The sequence below is a fragment of the Podarcis cretensis genome (genome assembly GCF_951804945.1).
Source record: "Podarcis cretensis genome assembly, chromosome: 6".
NCBI classification, from domain to species: Eukaryota; Metazoa; Chordata; class Lepidosauria; order Squamata; family Lacertidae; genus Podarcis; species Podarcis cretensis.
Window position 1 is genome coordinate 46,318,810 of NC_137175.1, and position 22,173 is coordinate 46,340,982.

The 22,173-nt window shown below is 41.0% G+C and overlaps 1 protein-coding gene across 2 annotated transcripts in view; it reads left to right on the plus strand.

Moving 5' to 3' along the window:
* The first annotated feature begins 1,828 nt into the window (after nucleotides 1-1,828).
* ILRUN (inflammation and lipid regulator with UBA-like and NBR1-like domains) overlaps nucleotides 1,829-22,173 on the plus strand; it is a 35,367-nt gene continuing 15,022 nt past the window's right edge. Inside the window, exons 1-2 of one of the 2 annotated variants that reach the window (XM_079980929.1) lie at nucleotides 1,829-2,134; nucleotides 19,881-20,035. In XM_079980929.1, coding sequence (XP_079837055.1) covers nucleotides 1,977-2,134; nucleotides 19,881-20,035 — 313 coding nt within the window. In that variant the 5' untranslated portion in view covers nucleotides 1,829-1,976. The remainder of the gene's footprint in view (nucleotides 2,135-19,880; nucleotides 20,036-22,173) is intronic. The other variant, XM_079980930.1, reaches the window with a different exon arrangement.

Genomic DNA, 22,173 nt, shown 5'->3' on the forward strand with positions numbered 1-22,173 from the left:
ACAGTACAGTTCTTCCAGCTTGCTACCTACTTTAAGTCAAGGCTAACCTGATTATAGGGCAGGTTGGAGGCTTCATATTGGGTGGCGGATTAAGGCAGAATTTTGGACAAAATATGTGATCCGTAGTTCTCAGGCTTCCAGCAGCAGCAGTTGGGAAAGCGGCTCCAAAATGTAACCAGGCATACATATTGTGTCCTGGCCCCTGAAACATCTCGTCTTCTTCATCTTTAAGTAGTGAAAATACTAAAACTAGACATGATCTGATTCTAATCCTGCCTAAGGTTCTTTCCCCCACATAATAGATAAAACTTTCTCCAAAGAGATGGACTACTACACTTGACTTGGTTATCAAATGCTTCCTTTTTATGCTGGATGGCATATGATTGGCACTGTCATTCTAAACATTTGGGGCACAATCCAAAGGACAGTTGGCTTTAAATAGTAATAGAATGAATGCACTATTAAAAATAATACACCTACTTTTTAGATCTAAAGAATTAGTTAAATGAATTACCATTTATTAGTGGCCATTAAACTTATTTTTATCATTGGCTATATAACAATTTAGATATATGAGTCAGGTGAATTAATTTTCTATAATTGCATGACAAAGATTTTGTCAAATGATTACTTGTATTTAAATTGAGAACTTCCGCAGTTACCCAGCACAATGAAATGCACAGATATGCTGTGTATATTTAATGTTTTCATAGCTGTATACCTCTTTTGTTTTTATGTTGTTGGGTTTTTGCCTTTGAAAATACCTACAACTATGTTGTGAAATGCAGTGAACTGTATTTGCATCAGTGTTTCTTTTTGAAACTGAAAATGCTTTGTCTCTATCAGATCTGTAAAAACCGGCCCTTCTGGCAAAACCAGATTAGCAAATTTACATAAACTGTGGTGAGAACGTTCTGGCTTGCCTACTTTAAACAACCAGGGCTGCAGTTTTAGGCATATTTAGACTGTAATCCTAACCAGATCTACTCAGAAGTAAATCCTATTGGAGTGGGTTTAGGATTGCAGTCTTACCTAGGGGCAAGCAAGCTCCATTGAATTCAGTGTGAATTTTGAGTAGACATGGTTAGGATTGTAGCCTTAGGCTATGAGCCTACACACACTTACCAAGGAGTAAACCCCATTGAATTTAGTGTGGCTTACTTCTGTGTAGACATGTACTTCTGTGTTACACGGTATTGGATGTGTGAAGGCTTACTGAACTCAGCGGGACTTATTTACGAATATACATGGCTAGCAATTGCACGTGTTTCTTAAAAGCAGCGCGATCAGCTTTCACTTGTTTTTATTTTCTCGTCACTTTTAAATTTTATTTTAGCTTTCAATGCCCAAGCTGGATACCAGTGTCAGAAATCTCATTTAAAAAACAACACCCGAAACACCCGGTGTTTATTAAGAGTATTTTAGGGTACACAACGTAGTTAACAGTATAGAGGGTTAAATCCCCTCCGTATTACGACAAGAGAAAGAAAAGGGCAGCAGCCGAACAAAACGAACAGAAATGTCGTTTTCTGCAAAGAAGGATACAATCTGATGCACACTTATTTGGAAGCAAGGAGCCCCGCTGGGCTCAATGGCACTTACTTCCGAGTAAATACGCGTAGGATCGGGTTATACAAGCCTCGCTGCCCAAATTAAAAAGAATAATAACCCAAACGCGCTCAATCTACCTTAAGCGCAGCTTATTTGCACCCAGAAACCGCCCCCTCCCCTCTACTGCATTGGGCTGTTTGTGTTTTGGTCCCCTCTGCTATGATGTCATCACGTCTGTGAGGTCACGGCGCGCGGTGACGCTGGCAACGTCGGCGTGCCCTGCGTGCTACTCGCCCGCTTGCTTTTCTCGCTCGCTCCCCCCTCCCCCCCATGCAGCTCTGAGGAGGCGGTAGTGGCGGCTCACGGGCAGCCCGGGGCCTAGTGGAAGGGGCCGGGCTGGCGCGGGCAGAGGGGCTCCCGTCGCCATGGAGGGGATGGAAGTGGACCTGGACGCCGAGTTGATGCAGAAGTTCAGCTGCCTGGGAACCACCGACAAGGACGTGCTCATTGGCGAGTTCCAGCGGCTTCTCGGCTTCCAGCTCAGCCCCGCCGGCTGCGCCTTCTTCCTGGACATGACGAACTGGTACAAGCCCTGAGGGGAAGCAGGGGAGGCGGGTGGGCAAGGTGGGCCGCGGCTGGGGGGGGGCGCGTGGGTTGGCCGGGCGTCTTCTCGGGAGGGCTGAGCGGAGGAGGCCCTGGCGGGGCTGACTTCGCCAGGCCCAGCTCGCTCTCCCGGTCCTGGGGAAGTTGCCCCGCCAAGGAAGTCCGGGCGAAGGCTGGATCCCGAACGCGCTGGCGGCGGGGGAGCAGCGTCGCGTCTCTCCTCTCTTGCTATGGTGGACCAGCTCCGTCCAATGTAAACAACCTCAGTGTGACGCGTCTTCACTCGCGGAGCATGTCATACAAGTGCCGCCAAAATATAAAGGAGCAGTAGTCGCTTCTACCCACCCCCCCTCCCATCTGTAAAGGCATTTGGATGAGGCCCTCTTTCGACAGGAGTAGGCGTCATCTTGGGTCCAAATCCGTGGGTCGTCTTGTTCTCCTTAAAGGCCTCGTGCTTCGTGACAGGTTCCGTCATGTTATGGTTTCGTTTCTAATTGTGTCTCTATATATTCAGCAATACAAAAAGGGTGTCTATTCGTTAGAGTGAAAGCCAGAGTGCAAGTTCACAGGCCAGATGTTTTCTTCTTAGCAGGCATACAGTTTATATAATCTCAGTGGCTGGATTGCATAGTGGGAATGTGGATTATTAGCTCTTACAGGTTCAGAGTTTGGGAAAACATCTTCTCTTGGGATTGTTTACTAGTTTCATCTGCCAGGCTTATAATTAAAAGTTGACAGTGTCTGAAATCTGTGGTCAGCTGTCATTGATTTATGTACAATCAGATATTGATTTGTTCTCTTTTTGAGTGTTTTACTTCACAGCTACCCTGTGAGGTTGGCTAGTCATGTCATTATTATTTTTTTCTGTTGGGGATTTCAAGCTCAGGGGCTGTGCAGTGAGTCCATGACAGAAGCAAGGCTTGGATTTCTAGATCCAATCCCAGTTCTCTATCAGTAGGATCACACTGTAAACATTGGAGGTCAAATAATTTATGGGCAATTGTAGACCATGGGTTGGGCCAATCACATCTGTATGGGCCACAGTTGAAAAGGCTGGAATCATACCAATCACAACTTTAATTACTACTTCCTAAAGAGTGTCGAATTCTCAGGTTTGTAAACTAAAGGTTCTAAAAAGCCATGCCTGCAGCGTGTGAGAATGTGGTGGAGAGGTGTGGTGTTGGAGCATGTTTTCAGTGGCTAGCTCTTCCTGTGTCTTTCTCATACTTTTTCCTGCTATCATTCTACTACATGCATAACTTTCCTAAATCCCTTCACCCACCAATTTTGCTTTACAAAAATGCCACTCTATTAAAAATATTATAATTGGAAATAAATGCAAAAATGTGTGTACACCTATAAAGTTACTTTGAGCATGGGGTATCCAACACCTTGATAGCAAATTGAAGCTCAAACAGCTGAACAAGGGAACATGAAAAATATATTCTTGCCACATTTCAACCATACATGGAAATCCAGTTGAAATTAATGAAGTAAACATGATTAGGATTGGACTGATAAATAAGACATCAGTAACTGGTTTTCTGTCTGGTGTATCATTTCTTTATTTTATTTGTCAGGTATGTATTTTACACTTTTTCCAAGGATCTCAGCTTGGTGTGCATAAGTGTCTCATTTTATCCCAAGAAAAATAAGAGGTAGGTATGGTTATGCCTAGACTAGAACCTGGTCTCTGTAGATGAGAGAAGCTAGTGTCTGGAATATACAATTTCAAAATGTAGGTAGGGACTTGCATAATTGCATGCTTCATTGTGGGGGAAAAATGATTCCTACAGAAAGCAAGTAAGTCAAGAAGAAGAAACCTATGATGGCACTCTCTACCTTTACATCAAGGTTAACTGTGAACGGTTTTATTTTGGTGTGCAGCAACATTTTTCGGGAGCCCACACTTGCTGTCTGATGTTGTGACCCTTGGAAAAGGGTGTGGCCCAGCTGTAGAGTGCAGGGGTGCTAAAAAAATTGGTTTACAGTTAAAAGATCCCTGGTATAAATATTCATAAAGATCCTCTCTTTGAGATACTGGAGATCTGCATCTAATTTGTGTCACAGATAGTATGATAAATTAACCAGTCTTCTACTTAGGGCATGTAAAGCCATACTATCAAATGCTTCTTTTTAAATTTTAAAATAACCAAAGTTCCATGTTATGTCTGAACTTTGTCTAGTTTAATATTTATGCAATGATTTGTGAACAATTTAGGATCATCAGCCATGGTTTGACCTGTTGGAACTAACCATAATCTAAACTAACTAGAGTTCCCAGAGTTTAAACACAACATAGGAGAGTATGCAGGAAAGTATGCAAGACTGACATTTGTTGTAGCTTGTGCACATAATGCTAAATTATGGTTTAGGACAGGGGTCAGCAACCTAAGGCCCATGGGCTGGAAGTGGCCTGCAGAGGTCGTTTGACTGGCCCATGAGCTGCCCCCGAACTGAGTTTCTCTCTCACACGCTGTGCTAAACCAGCACAGCACGCCACGGGAAATCGCGTCTGTACATGCACAGAGGCTGAAAATCATGGGCGCGGGCCCACGGAGGGATCTCCGCGGGACCAATCCGGCCCAGGCAAGATAAACCTTGCTAACCCCTGGTTTAGGACATGTTCTTCTGTCCAGACTGACCCTTATTGTTACATTATCCAGCTTGCTACAACTTTCAGTCCCCCCCCCCACCCCCCCGGCCATGTTCCCATATTTTGTCTGTTTACTAGTAGGTAAGTACAGTCATACCTCAGGATGAATACGCTTCAGGTTAAGCATTTTCGGGTTGCGCTCTGCAGTGACCCGGAAGTGACGGTACGTGTTACTTCGGGGTTTCACCGCTCGCGCATACGCAGACGCTCAAAATGACGTAACGCGCATGCACGGAAGCGGCGAAACGCGACCCACACAGTCGCATGTTACATTCGCTTCAGGATGCAAACGGGGCTCCGGAACGGATCCCGTTCGCATCCAGAGGTACCACTGTAGTATTTTCATGCCAACAATTGCTGAATGCACTATCAAGAGCGGCTGTTTGGGGAGATGTTGAACGCTTCCTCTAGTAATAAGTGAAGTGGCCAGACTTGGGCATAGTTCTCATAGTTATCTAGTATTAAGTCAGAGCAGATTCTAATGTTGTTTTTTTAAAAATAATAATATTTATTACTTTTAAAAGGGAAAAAGACAGAAGAGAAAAAACAAAAGTGAAAAAAAGACAATACAATACAATACAATACAATATGTAAACAATACAAAACACAACCTAAACCCATTAAACTAAACCCATTAAACTAAACTAAATAAAACCCACTCCCTAACCCTAACCCTAAATAAAACAAAACAAAAACTATTTTTAAAAAAATAAAAAATACATCCCCCCTTTTTGATACTCTTTCTTTCATTCCCTTGTTTCCTCGACCTCCTCTCACCTCCCTTTTTTATTCCACTTCTACTAGTTATTTCAGCAGATCCTTTCCATCTTTCTCTAGTCTCTATCATATTATAAATAACATATTTTTTAAACCTTATTTTAACATTAAAACTAAAATACTTATATATGCTTAACTCCTTATAACATTTCTGCTAAATCCATAAAATATCAATCCACCATTTTTCTATCATTAATTTTGCGATATTTCTATATATAAACTTTAAATTTTCCAATCTTCTTCCATCAACTCCTCTCCCTGGTTTCGGATTCTGCCAGTCCTTTCCGTCAATTCCATATAGTCCATCAACCTGGAGATCTTATGTCCGAGGCTCTTAACTCTTTTCCAGGTCCCTTCTGCAGATCTTCATATTCTTTAATGCTAGAGAGCAAATCTCGAGAGAACTCCATCCTAACATTACTTTTATTCCTTCTGGACAGTTCAGCCAAATTTCCATAGTTGAAGCTAGGGTCTATACAGTGTTTCAGGACATATTTCAAGATTCCTCCAAATCCAAAGGCCCCCAAAACTTCAATCTCCTCCAAATCCAAGTCCATGTCCCAAAAGTCAATTAATCCCTGGATAGAGAGATCTTTCCAACTTTCCTTCTTCAGTCCAAGCTGGGATCCAATCCTCAAAATCTGGCTTTTTCTAGATTCAATCATACAAGGCCTCAATTTATAGTCCTCAAATTGCTTCTGTAAAACTAAGGATCCCGCTTGTGTTATTTTAGGTTCAAAAACAATGACTTTCTCCTTTTCCTCCACCATTTGTTCTGCCAAAGTAGGTTCCTGTGCCAGGTCCTGAATTATTTCTGTGTTGGTGCTCGCTTTTTGTCTCAAATTAGTCACTTTCTGTTCCAAATTATCAATTTTAAAAGTCATGTCATCCGTCTTTTTATGAAGCTCTTCCAGCAAATAGTTTATCTTACATAATGCAGTCACAATAACTTCTCCTATCAACATTTTGAATGGTCCAAGATCAATCTCTGGTTCTCAGAATCCTTATCTTGCAGCTGGAGACCTCCCAGTTACACTCCTATAACAATTTCAAAGGCTCCCTCTAGATGGAAACAGTCTCCACTTGTATCAGTTCTTTCAAGCACAACTCAAGCAATAAACATAGTTTCGATTTTCGGTTACTTTTTCCTCCATTTTAAATGCAGAAGAGGACAATGGAAACAGTATCTTACTCTTATTTTAGCTAGCTGTCAAATCCGTTCTGTCAATAAACTTTCCCCAAGCGTCATCTGGCAGCCCGTTCCCAGGTTCAGAGCTGTGGTAATTTGATTTTCCCCTCACTCCTGTAGGCTTACTAAGTTCAAAATTTTCCCCCTCTTCACCTGCTTCCAAGGGGGTTTTTGTATTTTTAACCGATGGAGATTTAATCCTTTGTCAAAAGCTTTCAAAGACTTTAGCTTGTAACGTCTTTGCTTCAGTCTATTTACAAAAGCAGAAGGCGGACTTCCTGTTTATGACCTTCCCGCTTTGGCGCCAAATTAGGGTACTTAAAGATCCAATTTTCCGTTCTACTCATGGGTAGTTGTTTAAAATCCAATTGTCCACAGGAAAAAGTCAGCGCTCTCCAGCAACAGCAATGTGGCTTCACTCCATGAAAGAAGCAGTCGATTCAAAGCACCGCGCCACTCACCCCACGTCGCTCCAGATCCCCAAAACAGGGTTTCCCCGCGAGTAGGGGAGGCGCAAAAGGTGCCAGCCAAATCCCAGGTTCACAAGCTTCTCCCGCTTGTGATTTCAATGGGTCTCCACCTTCGCCGTGGCGGTCAGACCCTGTTTTTCACGGAGTAAGTTCCTCCCGATCGGAGGAGCTCAGCCATTGCCGGAGGCGCCAACCCGGAAGTCTCAGATTCTAATGTTGTATGAGCAGAGGGTTCCCCAACCTTTGTGAGCAGATCTTGAGGATGAATGGAGAGCTGTGAAGGGGAGGGAGAGGAAATCTAATTGAATGAAATGTGTTTTCTCTGATCACATTTGGAAGGGTGAGGTGGGGGACTGCCTACACCCAGAACTACTTATAAAACCAGATATGCAGCTGAATTATGTAGGACTTCTGTTGAACAATGTTGGTGTGTGTTGTAATAGTATCAAATAAAAAACCAACATGTTTTTGACTGCCCATATCTGCCGCCTGTCTGTTGGTTGAGGAAAAGATTAGGTCAGAAGTGGAAAACCTTGGATAGGGGATGGGGTGGGGGCAAATGTGGCCTTCCAGTCCTCTCTGTCTGACAGTTGAGGCCCATCTTAGATTATTCCCCCTACTCAGGCTATGCCCCTCTCCAGCACTGTTCCATACTCTCCTCAGGTTTTTTTGCCTGCCTGGAATGTGTTCGTGAACAATAATGTCTCTTGTTTTCCTGGCTGGGAGTGTGTGTGTTTATGTATATATTTGTATATGTGTTATCGTATGTATGTGTGTGTATAGAAACCTCTGACTTTTGTATGGCTGGAATGTAGCCTACCAGACAGCAGTAAGAGTCATAACTGTTGCTGCATAACACTTTGGCCTCTGGCTCTGTCATTCCTTGTGGCCCACTGAAGGCTCCCCAAAGGGATTGTGATCCTGGGGCTGAAAAGTTTCTCACTGCTGAGTTAGGTGCTGCTCTCACTAGTTCAGTATCTGTGTCCAGATTCCCATCTCTGTCCAGGTAAAGGAGAGGAAGGGGTAGTCTTGCAAGGGTTGAAGGGTATATTCTGCTCTGCTCCTTCTAATTTGCTCCCCCCGCCCCATTTTGGGTCCCTACATTATCTGTGGAGTATTCTGTCCTTGCATCCCTGTTAAAACTTGTGGAGTAGAATTCCTGGTAGATGTCTTGTGTTCAAAGGCCTGTAGTAAGACTCCTGTGAGGAGGCTGAAAAAATAGGCTTTGTGCAGCTGCCATTCATCCTTTTCTGTTTGAGTCTGTTAATCTTGAGAATGTGTGTAGTTTACCCAAATGGCCTCTTTTGAGCTTCAAAAGCAATTTCCCATCTTTTTCAATCTTATTTATGTACTGAAGAGTTCCATAGGTTTGTAGCTGAATTTTCCCCAGGAATACTATTTGATGCATGAACTGACTTGTCTTGCTGTATCATATGTATCTAGTGTTATGATGGGTTACTAGGTAAATATGGCCATGCATGGAGCTAGTCACAATCTTATTCTCTAGCCTGGTTAGTCAGTGGGATACATCAGTACAATGGTGCCCCGCAAGACAAACGCCTCGCAAGACGGAAAACCCGCTAGACGAAAGGGTTTTCCGTTTTGGAGGCGCTTCGCAAAACGAATTTCCCTATGGGCTTGCTTCGCAAGACGAAATGTCTTGCGAGTTCCTGCGGGTTCCCCCCCTTTCCCCCCTTTTCCTAAGCCGCTTATCAGCTGATCCGCTGATAAGCCGCTTAACAGCTGATCGCTAAAAGCTGCTAAGCTGTCAATGGGCTTGCTTCGCAAGACGAAAAAACCGCTATACGAAGAGCCTCGGAACGGATTAATTTCGTCTTGCGAGGCACCACTGTATATGCTATTTTCTGCTGCTGATGATTGTAACATTGATGCAAGAAGGATAGACACTCTGCAGGTAAACATTAAATTGACACTCATCTAACCTTCTCTTTCTAAGTCTTTGTTCTCCCCCTTACTTTTGGCCTTCTAGTAGTGCCAGTATAGTTGAGTTGATGTACCTGTATAACTGCGGTCCTCTTCCTGTGTTTTTAGTAGCTTGGGAGCTGCTAAAGAATGGCACCTTTCACCATTGCTCAGTACTACCAAAAAAAAAAAAAAAAAAAAGGAAGAAGAAGAAGCCAAGTTTACATGAGAGCTGCTTGCCATGGCTTCTTGCCTCACCACTATCATTCCTCCATACACTTGAAATAATGATGGAAGGGGAAAGAGCTGTAGTATAGATTCCTTCCACATGACCCTGAACTTTGGCTATTGAATAATGTTCAATCTGCTGCAAATCTTATTGCACCACTGTGGCTATATTACCCAGGAGAGCAGATCTGATGTGGCATGGAATCATGGGGTAGGCTTCTTTTGAGAAACCACTGAAAGTAACAGTGAAAGAGATCTTCTCTTGTTCTGACTTCACTTCCATTCCTCTTAGCTGCACCAGAATGTCCTGCTGACGATCTACCTGCAAAAGACCTTAATTGCAGCCCTGTAATGTTTATAGACTCTGAACAGTATGATAGGATTGTGTTTAGATTAAAAATATTTTTAAAAAGTACTATAGTGTTTTGTCCTTTGAGTTACATAATTTCACTTGGTCTGAAAATATATGACATTGCACTTTGTAGGATAACCGCCCCCCCCCCCTTTACTGTAAACTACCCTGTGATTCTCGGATGAAGGGTGGTATTGAAATTTAATAAATAATAATAATAACTTGTGGTCACTAATATGTCCATAGGAACAGTATTCCATTGCCTTGTAACAAAAATGTTATTATTTGATATTAGATAGTACTTTACAAAGAGCCTGGTTGTTGTTGGTTTTTTTAAAGGTTACTCAGTCTGAATATTCGATATTTGGGTGTATAGTGAAGATATTTTACTGCCAGTTCATCTATGAGAAGTTCTGCTGTTTATTAAATGATATGCTTAAAATGCTGAGCATGCATTCCATTCTTCTCTTCTCCACCAGGTGATAGGTAATCTAGAAAGCCTGCTGACTTTGAAAACATATCTAGCACCTTAAGTTTAGATACTGCGATTAGTGAGCTGTCTTGAGCCAATTTAGCATTTAACATTGTCTAACTCCTTTAACATTATGCTTCAACTTGTTTGAACATGTTCTAGTTCTTTAATGGTGTAGAGTTGCCATCTGTCTGGTTTTAAACTGGCCTAATTGTAGGTTTCACCTCTCTTTTTCCTTGGGTGGTGATTGTTTTATTTTTAGCTCATTCTCAGTAGCCAGTAAAATTTGCATTTCTTTAAATGAATTGTATACATACACACATGAGTGGGCTCTTTTGTTTTGAAGTTGAACAACCTCCCTGCAGTAAAGTTTACTGTAATTTAAAGATACTGGACTGCAGTGGTTTTGAAAAAGTGTATATTCTGAGCAAACACCTGCTTTTTAAAGACTGTGATAGAGTTGGGGCATGACTCTGGGATGAAACAGTTTATCCTGACACATTTCACATTTCAGTCTGGATTCAGACCTGGTTATGGGACTGAATCACTCTTGCTCACCGTGATGGATGACCTTTATCTTGAGAAGGGCAAGGAATATGACCCTGTTATTCTTGTTTGATTTCTCAGTGGTTTTAGATGTTATTAAGCATGGCAACCTTCTGAGCCCACTTAGTGTGGTAAGTATTGGAGGCAGGGTTGGATTAAAAGAATAGTGTTGGATGATTGTCTTTCAGTCACCTGGCAATGGTGCTATAAGGTGGCATAGGATACTATCTTGTCTCCAAGGCTGTTTAATATTTATATGAAGCCATTGGAGATTTGGAGTGAGGTGTCATTATTACACTGATACCCAGCTCTATTTCTCTGTAACATCTGAATCAGGGGAACTCATGGACATCCAATGAGCCTGCATGTTGGAAAATTAAGATAAAGATAGTATTTTTTTTCACACAGTGCATAACTGTGGAACTTGCTCCCACAGGAGATGGTGTCCCTTCCAACTCTACAACTCTGATTCTTTGATCTAGTTGAGATTCCTGCATTGCAGGGGATTGAACTAGATGCCCCTCAGGATCCCTTCCAACTCTGCAATTCTCAGATTTTGTTTAAGTCCTGAACTGGCGCCTAGACTCAGTAGTGTTCTGGATGAGGGACAATAAACTGAATTTGGCAAGATGGAAGCACTGCGGGTGCGTGGTTCCTGAATCTGGATAATTGGTCAGTTGCCTGCTTTGGACAGGGTCGTACTCCTCCTGAAAGATCAGATTCATGGTCTGGGTGTGCTTCTGGATCCATCTGTCACTATTGGAGTGTCTTCTAAGAGCTACAGCTGATACGACAACTGTGTCTATTTCTGGACCAGGATAGCCTGACCGCTGTCATCAATGTGCTGGTAACTCCCAGGCTAGATTACTGCACTGTGCTCTATGTAGGGCTTCCCCTGAGGTTGGTCTGCAAGATACAGCTGATGCAAAATGTGACTGCTCAACTGCTTGTTGGGGCAGCATATCGCCAACATGTTGCCTCTCTGTTGAAAGAATCAGACTGGCTGCCAGTTAGCTACCAGGCTATGTTTATCAGGCTGGTTTGTAAAGTCCTGTACAGCTAGGGATCATGATACCTGAAAGAGCATATCACTTGCTATATATCCAATAAATCACTGTACTTTGAAAGTCAGGGCTTCCTGCAGATACCATCTGTTCCATATAATGTAGTAATTGTGCTGTTCATGTGGTGGTACCTATCCTTTGGAATTCTCCCCTTGAATGTGCTGTCTGTATTTTATTTTTTTGCACCTACTAAAGACCTTCCTCTTTCATCAAGCCTTTTAAACAGAGATCTTTCCCAGTCTGCATCTGTACTGAGATTGTTTTAAATATGTTTGTATTGGTTTATCACTTACTACTTGCAGCCCTGTGCTCCTGTGGTAAGAAAGGCAGAACATAAAGTAAATAAATATACTTTTGGGGGGTACTGGGTAAGAGGGATTGGTAAAAATATGAAGCACTTCTGCTGGCCCTGAACAGCTATTGAATACAACACATTGATTGTTTGACATATATGGTATTGATTAGATCCAGGCTACTAGCTAAACCTATTTCTCACTGAAATCACTGTGACAAGTTAGTGGTGACTTGAGTCCTGTTGATTCAGTGGGGCATAAGTGCAACTAACTTAGTCTGGATCCAAGCCAGTGAACCTAATGTCTAGGCTTGCTGCTGTTGATCCTTTCATTTCACTTTCACTATAGGATCTGCTCTGGACCCACCATAAGTGCTTTGCCTGGCTAGAATGTCCTTTAAAAAATAGGGGCATTTTTGCCATTCAAGTATTTTATTGCTTTTTCACATAAAATAAACATAATTTGAAATATAAGCAACAACAATAGCAGCTAGTCTCTTGCTTGCTTGGATAGAGGAGAATAAGGGAGGTAGCATGGAAAAACATGGCTTTTGGGTGGGTGGCTGGAATGTTGTACAAAACGTTTATTCTGCCTGTTTGTCCTTCTGACTTGCTCCTTTGCTAGGGGGTAAGTATCCTGTCTTTAACTGAGGTAGTGGTGGGGGAAAACCACCACAGATACTGTAAACATGAAGCTGGTTGTTTTCTCTTTCCTGGACAAAAAACCAGCATCCTCATTCAAAGATGCAAATTCTCCGCTTGCACCCACATTGGGGGATGTTGTCATCAGCCAAACCTGCCAGGTGAAAGGGGAAGAGAGACAGTGTATGTGTTTTTTAAAAGTGCCAAACTTTTATCAGATCATTCTAGAAGAGGGAAGGGGGGGGCAAAGCTAAGTCAGATTCCTCTAGATATGTCAACGCGGAGAGAGAAGAGTTGCGGGTGGGATCACAGTCGGTTCCAGATTAAAATTGTAACCCCACAAAAATATTTCCTTAAAAATGTTTGGTGCTGGTAGCGTGGAATTGACACCTCCCACTCCACTTAATATCTCCAGTCCAGCATGTGGAGAGGCACAGGTTCCCTATCCCAGATCTAGACATTATGAACCTGGTTGGGTCTGTAAATTTCAAGGTGGGTGATACACTGAAGCAGTTATTTGTTAAAATAGTTGAAGAGATTTTTGCAGGATTTCAGAATTTGAGCAGCAGTGAAGCTAAAGTGTAGTCTTGGTGCTTTGAAGTGCTATACAGGTTGACTCAGGTCCTGACCTTGCACCATTTTCAGTTTTTTCTCTGCTAATGTGAGAACTAGAAATTGATCTCTTCTGGAATAAAAACTAGGATTCTTGGCAAACTAGATACATCATGCTACAGTGCTTATACATGAAAAATGCACCCATATCTGTTGCAAGCATTTTCTGTGCAGATATTCAAACAGCAAAATTCAAATACATTTTATTTCTAAATATTTTGGTATCACATTACATTGGTATCACATTAACTTACTGCGTTCCATCATACCTCTCCTCCCTTTCGACTGTTGCCCATAGACTGGCCTTCACTAAAGCGAGGTTCAACGTTTTTCCCTCCAATGTCCTGAGACATAGATTCTCAAAGGGCCAAGCCCCCGCCATGTGCGAATGTGATAAGGAGACACCGGAGTCGCTCCAGCACATTATGTTCACTTGCCCCCTGTTTAATGTGCCACGGGCAAATTTGTTGGGATCAATCATACAGAAACTAGAGGGCACCCCACCAAAATTCCACCTTGCCCAATTCTTGCAGGATAAGGATACTCATACGACCCTGAAAGTGGCAAGGTTCCTGGTCGCTGTCCTTACCCAAAAGCGACGCCAAGGAGCACTACAAGCTAACTAAGGCATAGTATGCCATTCTATTCTATAGTATTTTATTGTTATAGTGGTGCTTCAGTGGCTGTTTTTCCCACGTGCACAAGTTGTTATTTATGTGTCGTTTTTACCTGTATGGGCCTATGGCCGTAAATAAAATTAATTACTTACTTCTGGAATAAAAACTAGGATTCTTGGCAAACTAGATACATCATACTACAGTGCTTATACATGAAAAATGCACCCATATCTGTTGCAAGCATTTTCTGTGCAGATATTCAAACAGCAAAATTCAAATACATTTTATTTCTAAATATTTTTCCTAGATTCCTAACAGGCAGGAGTCAAAAACATTGATATGTTGTAAGCACTAGCATATTTTTTTGCCCACAATCCAGATTTGGCGTCCAGAGAAAAGTGGCAGATGATCAGCGAGAGAGTGCATCCAGTGTTCTCTGCGTGCATGCTCCCCTGCATCCAGGAGGCATCTGTTGCAATGATGGCATTGCATTTTATGCAATACTACAGTGGTAGTATCTGTTTCCTCCCACCCACCACCCAGCCTTTTCAAGCTTGGAAACACTGATATATCACAGGTAGCTGTATCCTGCTTTTTTTAGTTGAGGCGGAGCAAGGGGGATAACTGCAAACAGAATATGTTTTGTCCCCAGACAGAAAGAAGGTGAGCAGTGTTGGTGGCTGGCTATGGGGTATTTAATAGGGCTTCTGAGGTTTTTTTCCAGTTTAGTATTTTCAATTATTTTGTATAATGCCTCTCTCTGACACTCTTCTGAAGAGCTAACTAGCTTCATTTAAAAGGAGTATCAACAGAGACTTTTCTAGAGACCATGTTGTGAATCATAGTTAGTGTTGTACAAATAAACCTAACTTCTGTAATCTAACTAAATTATAAGAAAAGACGCTAGAGTAACTAACCTAGGCTGAAGAGGGCAGGTAAGGAGAAGCCTGAGGCAACTAAACATACTAATCAAAGGACTGTTTCTGGTCCCTTGGACAAGACTAGGATGCACAATAAATGGGTTATTTGAAATGAATATGTGTACGTAGAATTTGTAAAGAGATGTTTTCAGTAAGATTTCTTACATGATACAAATAAACTTGGGAGGGTGTGCGGGCAGGCAGGGGTTAGGTGACAGAATTCCCAGATGCTTTAAATAGCCCTGAAGCACAAAAGCTTATTTTATAGTATATCAGTTTCATTTCTGCTACAAACTCTGATAGGCAGCCCTGTGGAAATTTTGCTCTTCAAAGTTCATGCTTGACTGTGAACATACCTTTTGTACTGCTACTGCTGGTGGGAGGTGAAAGATTATCTTGCCATTCCCAAGGGTTTCATTGAAAAGGTTTGAAAGTGTATCTAATAGAATAATAGAAACAGAGAATTGTAGAGTTGGAAGGGACCCCGAGGGTCATCTAGTCAGTTTCCTGAAATAGGGTGCAGTTCTAAAGTGGATGTTTACACTGATTGTCTCTGCTTAAAATCAAATGAACTAAGAAAAAATGCTGTTTGAATTGTTACTGGTTCTTTAATCATATGATTTTATTGTCTTCTCTCTCAGGTTTCTGTACAGACTCTGTGGGCGTATCCTAGAATAGCTCTGTGGCAATGAGCACTTGTTCAGTTGAACTTCAGTCAGACATTTGCTTTGTCATCCTGACTCTGCTGGTGTTTCTCCCCCACCCTTGCTCTTTTCTAATATTTCCATTTTAAAAAATTAACTCTAGACTTCATCAACCTCTTCTTATTGAAAAAGTGAAAGACTGAAACTAATTAGTGCACTCATTTTGTTTATGATATAGCAATGTATAGACAAATATGCTTAAAATACATTAAGAGAATGAGATAGCAAGTCTGCTTTTCAGTTTGCATTGCCTTCAGTTAGATTTTAACTGGAACAGACATTGAAACCATTCCAAGTGGCAAAGCTGGGTGATGAAATATGACACATGGAGGGGAGGAGAATTGGCAATGAGCCCTGATGCACAAATAGCCCTTTCCCCTTTGAAGCATATTTACAAGATGGAAAATAAAAACATTGCCAGCTGTGGGGTTTTCTGTTTTTTTGTTGTTGAGAGAAATATTTTGAGAAATGTTCCGCAATATGTATTGTGTGGCTGTCATCCCTATATCAACATGGAATAATTTTGTTAGCATTTATGCACTTTACATGTACAGCATGGGGCATCTGAAAGCATCTGCATTTTTAATAGGCTGCAGGAAGGTGGTGGGGGGTTGGCTGGTGGGGGGCACTGTGCAACATGAATTACTTTCTTCTTTTTCACCTCTAGTGAGTTCCATCTCTGGTCAGAACAGAAGGGAAGATATTTCAGTGAAACAAATTAGCATATTTACTGACTGATTTGAACAGGAGTTTCTTGACATATTCCCATTATGAGTTACATAAAGCTCATTTTGTATAGAAGCAGCTAGCAGCTGGTGACATAAAGCATTTGTTTCCACTTAGTGGTTAATGTGACATGCACCTATCCCATACCATTTGACTGAGCTGGCAGTTTTAAATATAGCTCTGTCTTCCTGGTTTACAAAAGTTGTAGTGCAGGATTAGTCAAAGCCTAGATCTCTGATTGCCCAAGCACCTGAAATATGATGTTGTAACTTACAGCTTGGAAATATTTTTTCCCAATAATGTATGACAACATTATTGATTGTGTACAATATACACGCTCTCTGTGAGCTGAATGGAACTGTGTGTATGAGCTTTTAGGATATTTGTCCAGTGGGAAATTTCTGCAACCCATGCCTATCATGTTTATAAAGCATGCATAGAAATCCATTGCTCACTAGCCCCTGTTTTCACATAAAGGTAAAGGTAAAGGGACCACTGACCATTAGGTCCAGTCGTGGACGACTCTGGGGTTGCGGTGCTCATCTCGCTTTACTGGCCAAGGGAGTTGGCGTACAGCTTCCGGGTCATATGGCCAGCATGACTAAGCTGTTTCTGGCGAAGCAGAGCAGCGCATGGAAACACTGTTTACCTTCCTGCTGGAGCGGTACCTATTTATCTAGTTGCACTTTGTGCTTTCGAACTGCTAGGTTGGCAGGAGCAGGGACCAAGCAACGAGAGCTCACCCCGTTGCGGGGATTCGAACCGCTGACCTTCTGATCTGCAAGCCCTAGGCTCTGTGGTTTAACCCACAGCGCCACCCGCATCCTTTTGTTTTCGCATAGCTGCCAATAGTAACGACAATAGAGCCACCACCTTCTCCTCCTCCTTGTGTGCTTCCTTCACATAACAGTCTGCATTCTAGGAAATCGTATTATCTGAAAATATCAGGGTAGTACTGGCGTGGTCCTTCTGCCTTTTATCCATTCTTTAAACTTCTGTTCAGCAAACAAAGAATTCAATGTGTTCAGTTCAGTCCACCCTGTGTACAGTGCCCATATGGAATAATGTCCATAAGGTATAGCAGAGCACTGTGTATTCGTCTCCAAGTGGTCATTCAGCATGCTAGGCTGATACAGGAAAGGGAGGTCTGTGTGTGCCCTTAAATCCCCATCCAGCTGTCCCTCTTCAGCTTGGTCAAGAAACCAGCTTTCATGTTATTTGTTTGGCAGCTGAATGAGGAGATTGGAGATCACACATGCTGACTGTTCCATGTAACAGCATGGTATAATGTCTGTATACATGCTTACACTTGCAGAGGTGTGGCAAACTGGGTTTCTGCATAATTGCTGCTGCTGGATTTGATTAAGTGTATGGTTTGTTACAGTTTTCTGTTTTGTTTTGTTTAAACATTTTATATTAAAGATTTATTGGTTTACAAAAGTATGTTACATTTTCTACATATCAGTTTCATTTGTTTAAACATTAGTGTTACATTTGGAAGAAAAGGGGGAAAGAGGGGGGCATGGTGAGTGGGGTTGGGGTCAGGTGGCAATGCTTCTGTTCTGCTCAATGTATGTGTGGGGTTTTGTGTCAGCGTCATCTGTGCAGGTTCTCTTTACTATTCACTTGTGTTCCTTTGGTGGTGAGAGAGGTTGGGTTTGGCCTAGTGGCTGTTTGTTTGTGATTGGCTGTGGTGAACTTCGCTTTTATGTGTGAGTGGGGTGGTGGGTGTTTTTGTATCAGGTTAGCCATATTGATTCGTATGCTGCTGGCAGATTCTTGGCGTTGTTGTGTTGGGCTGTGTATGTGATATAGGGGAACCATACCGGTGTGAAGGCATCTTTTTCTATTTGTTGCCGTGTCAGTTTCAGTTTATTGGTTAGTTTTTTAAATAAGGCTGTTTCCCATACTGTTTGATACCATTGATCCATGCTTACACCTGACAGATCTCTCCAGTGTCTGGCAATGATGTTTCTGGCTGCTGAGAGTAGGTGGGTTATGAGCTCTTTATGATGTGACTAGGCATTATTATCTTGGCAGATGTTTAGTAGGGCCAGTTCTGGGGTGACTTCTAATAATTGCTTAGTTATTTTGCATATTTCTTGTATGATTGTTGTCCAGAATAGTTGGATTTTTGGACATTCCCAACACATGTGGAGGTATGTGCCTGTGGATGTGCATCCTCTCCAGCATTTTGGTGAATTTCCTTGGGCATATTAGCGCTAGTCTTGGTGTTAGGTACTATCTGTAAATGAGTTTCTATGGTTTGTTACAGTTTTCAGTTTGGTACTTAAACATTGCTGATTCTAATGTCACAAACAAGCCAATTCTAATATGATTTGTATTCAGTTTTTTCTTCAATATACTATATCTTAGTTTATTCCACAAGTTATGATAAGTATGTAATGTCTACTGATTTTTTAGCATAATTTTTGCTGACAGCAATTATTTGATGAGAAGCTTTTTGCTTTTTGTCAGAGTGTAAATGTAAATTGTGAAACCCTGTCTCCAAAAAACCCCAGTTTTATCTTAGATTTCTAAATTTATTATGGGATAAACTTTTCTGGCCTGAAGTCCACTTCATCAGATACATGAAGTATAATCCCCAGTTGGCAGGTATATATATACAGATGACTGGAAAGGAAAAAATGTTGAAGTTGAATGGCAATGAAATACAAAAAGTACAAATATCACACTGTACTTTTTGCATTCCTTTGTCAGTTAGCTCCAAATATACAGTATCTGCCAACTGAGCATTATACTTTGTGTATCTATTGAATACATTTCATGTATCTTATGGACTTAAGCCCACAAAAGTTTACACCATAATAAATGTGTTACTTTAATAATAATAATAATAATAATAATAATTTATTATTTATACCCCGCCCATCTGGCTGAGTTTCCCCAGCCACTCTGGGCGGCTCCCAATCAGTGTTAAAAACAATACAGCATTACATATTAAAAACTTCCCTTTAAAGTCTCATAGTCTTATTTTGCTGCAACAAACTAACAAAGCTATCACTTAGTAAATTACTTCTCCCTTCAGTTTGTGTTTAAACTTTTAAAGACTCAAATGTCTTTGTCCAAAACATTCATTAACGTCTCTTTATCCATTTTGTGCCAGCGCACTGCTCACTTAGTACCCACAAGACTCACAAGTCCCTTTCACAGGAGCTTTTCACATTTGTGCTATATGTGCAGAGAAGTAACAGTAGTATTATGTTGGCTGGCCCTACCTTTGACATTCTGATGATGGACATGACGTTTGCACATCTGCAACGGGGTGCTTATACATATGCAGCTTTTTGCAGATACCCCATCTCCATGGTGGACATTGGGGATGGGACCTATAGGCACAATCCCATTCTTCCTCCAAATGTATGGTTTGTGCTAGAACGCTATCTTTGAGAAGGGCTTTAGTTACAAATCTGAGAAAGTAATGCTCTCATGTTTTAAATGGGATATATTGTTATTTCATTAAGGGGTTATCCCTATTGCAGTATGGTTAAACAAACCTTTTATTCTCTTTCCAGGAACTTACAAGCAGCCATTGGAGCCTACTATGATTTTGAGAGTCCAAACATCAATGTGCCCTCCATGTCATTTGTTGAAGATGTGACCATAGGAGAAGGAGAATCCATCCCTCCTGACACTCAGTTTACAAAAACATGGAGGATACAAAACACAGGTAAAACAACTCTTCTTGGCTTCTGTCTTGCTACTGGTTGATGATTCCCCTCCATAATATAATATAATATAATATAATATAATATAATATAATATAATATAATATAATATAATATAATATAATATAATATAATATTACTGTTTTCTTTAAGGTTAGTCAGGAGAATTTTTTAAAAGCAAGTATGCAAGAATGTTTTGTTGTTTTTTCCTTAACAATATTTTTCATAGCAGACAGTAATAAGGTAAGAATTGTTCTGTAGGAGTTGAAAATGTTTCTTTGATTTGCATGTGAATACCAGTATCTGCAAGTCAGCTTGCCATGGCAAGTATCCTTTTCCTCTAGCAAACATAATGATCCTCTGCCCTCAAGCTTGGAGTGCAGGAGATCATCTTTGCCATTGTGCTGCATTACAGAGTTTTTCCAAGTACTTTAGCAAACGTGGTGCAGTGGAGCTCTGCGATAGATTGAGTGGGGACTGTCTTTAATCTTATGCTGTTCCTTTGGAGATGCTTGAAGCCCCACTGTTTTACTGAATCAGAAATACAGGGTAGTGGTGACCACAATTTTTTGTTGGCTAACGAGGCCAGCCAAATTTATGGATTCCTGTTCCCCGGAGCCCTATTCAGACATTCAGCCAAATGTGTGAGAGGATTGACTGTTAAATACAGTCATTGACAATCCAAGTCTGGTAGTTCTAACATATGTGGCTGAACAATGGGTTTTCCCAGGTCTTTATTTTTATGTACCAAATGCTGGAAATGTGCTATTTTTGTTGCATGTCTTAAATGCTATGTATCCAGAGCCGGAAAGTAATAAAACTTCTGCAGAATTTTAGCACTTCAGAGTGTTAAGCTTCCTGACACATTCGTACTTCAGTGTGAATTACTTGTAAAATTTTAAGTGATGTAAATATTTTATTAAATGTCCAAGTCAACAGCACAACAGATTTGGGCTGCTGTTCTAGAGTTCAGATGAACCCTGGAAGTTGATATAGTTGACACTTTCTTTAGCTGCAATTAGAAACAGATTGGTGAAACTGTTGGGCAAAGGCATAGGCTATCTTGTTTGGTTCAATAACCATTTTTTAAGGATTAGAAAGGAAGAATAAAAAGAAGTGTGGGATATGCTTGATTTTATTTCCCTTGTCTGTTTGGAAAGCAATTTATGGTGGGGGAGGTAAACACTGAAAGCAATGGCAAGGGGACTCTTAAAATATTTCCTCTGCAATAGCCATTGTGAAATAGCCTTATTTCAAGAGTTTAAATAATAATACTATGATGAAATTTTGAGAAGGGATGAAATGAGGTGAGATGAACAACCCTTGGCACTAATCTACTGGGATATAATTATGAGAGGGAAATGAGATCTGATACAAGGAAATAGTTCTGCGAACACATATTGCAATGACAGGATATAATCTGTATTGTTGACCTATGTATCAGTGCTTTGATTATACACACAACTTTTGTTCAAAATAATTCCAATAGAAAAAGTCTTGTCATTATATTTTCACATAAAATGCAGTTTTATCTTTATGGTGTCTGTTATGGGGATTAGATTTGGCATAGTAGGAAAAAAATCTCAAACTATTCAGGTATTTCACAGATTCACAGAGCAACAAAATGTTCCAAAAATAACATTCAGAATAAATGGACAAAGACATTAATGGCTCTTTTTTTAGCAACTCATCTGATAATTTAAAAAAAACCCAAAACAACCCAACCCAAATCAGATTCTCATGAAGTGTTTTATGCGTGTTAGTGTCTGATTTACCAGAAAAGATGAGTGTTGAAATGTTTCCCCCTTTGACATTGGGATCGGGGATTTGGATAGGGGAAACAAAATAATAAACTCATATCTTAAATCAGTTGATGTCTATTTTTGGGCACTGTATACGGAGATGAGGCCTTAAGGAGGGTAATTTCTGATTTCTGTGTGGACTAAACATTACCCCTTTTCTGAAATATTTGTTCTTTTTCCAAATGTCTTCCCACTTGTTAATCTTGCTTAGTGGCAACCCAGTTTATTCAGTTTTGATGCTTAGGTCTCTGCAGAAGATATCATTGTTTTGCATTTGTTTCAATGTATGAATTAATTCAGGATGTCAAAGGACTGAAATGGTTCAAGATTATGTCTTC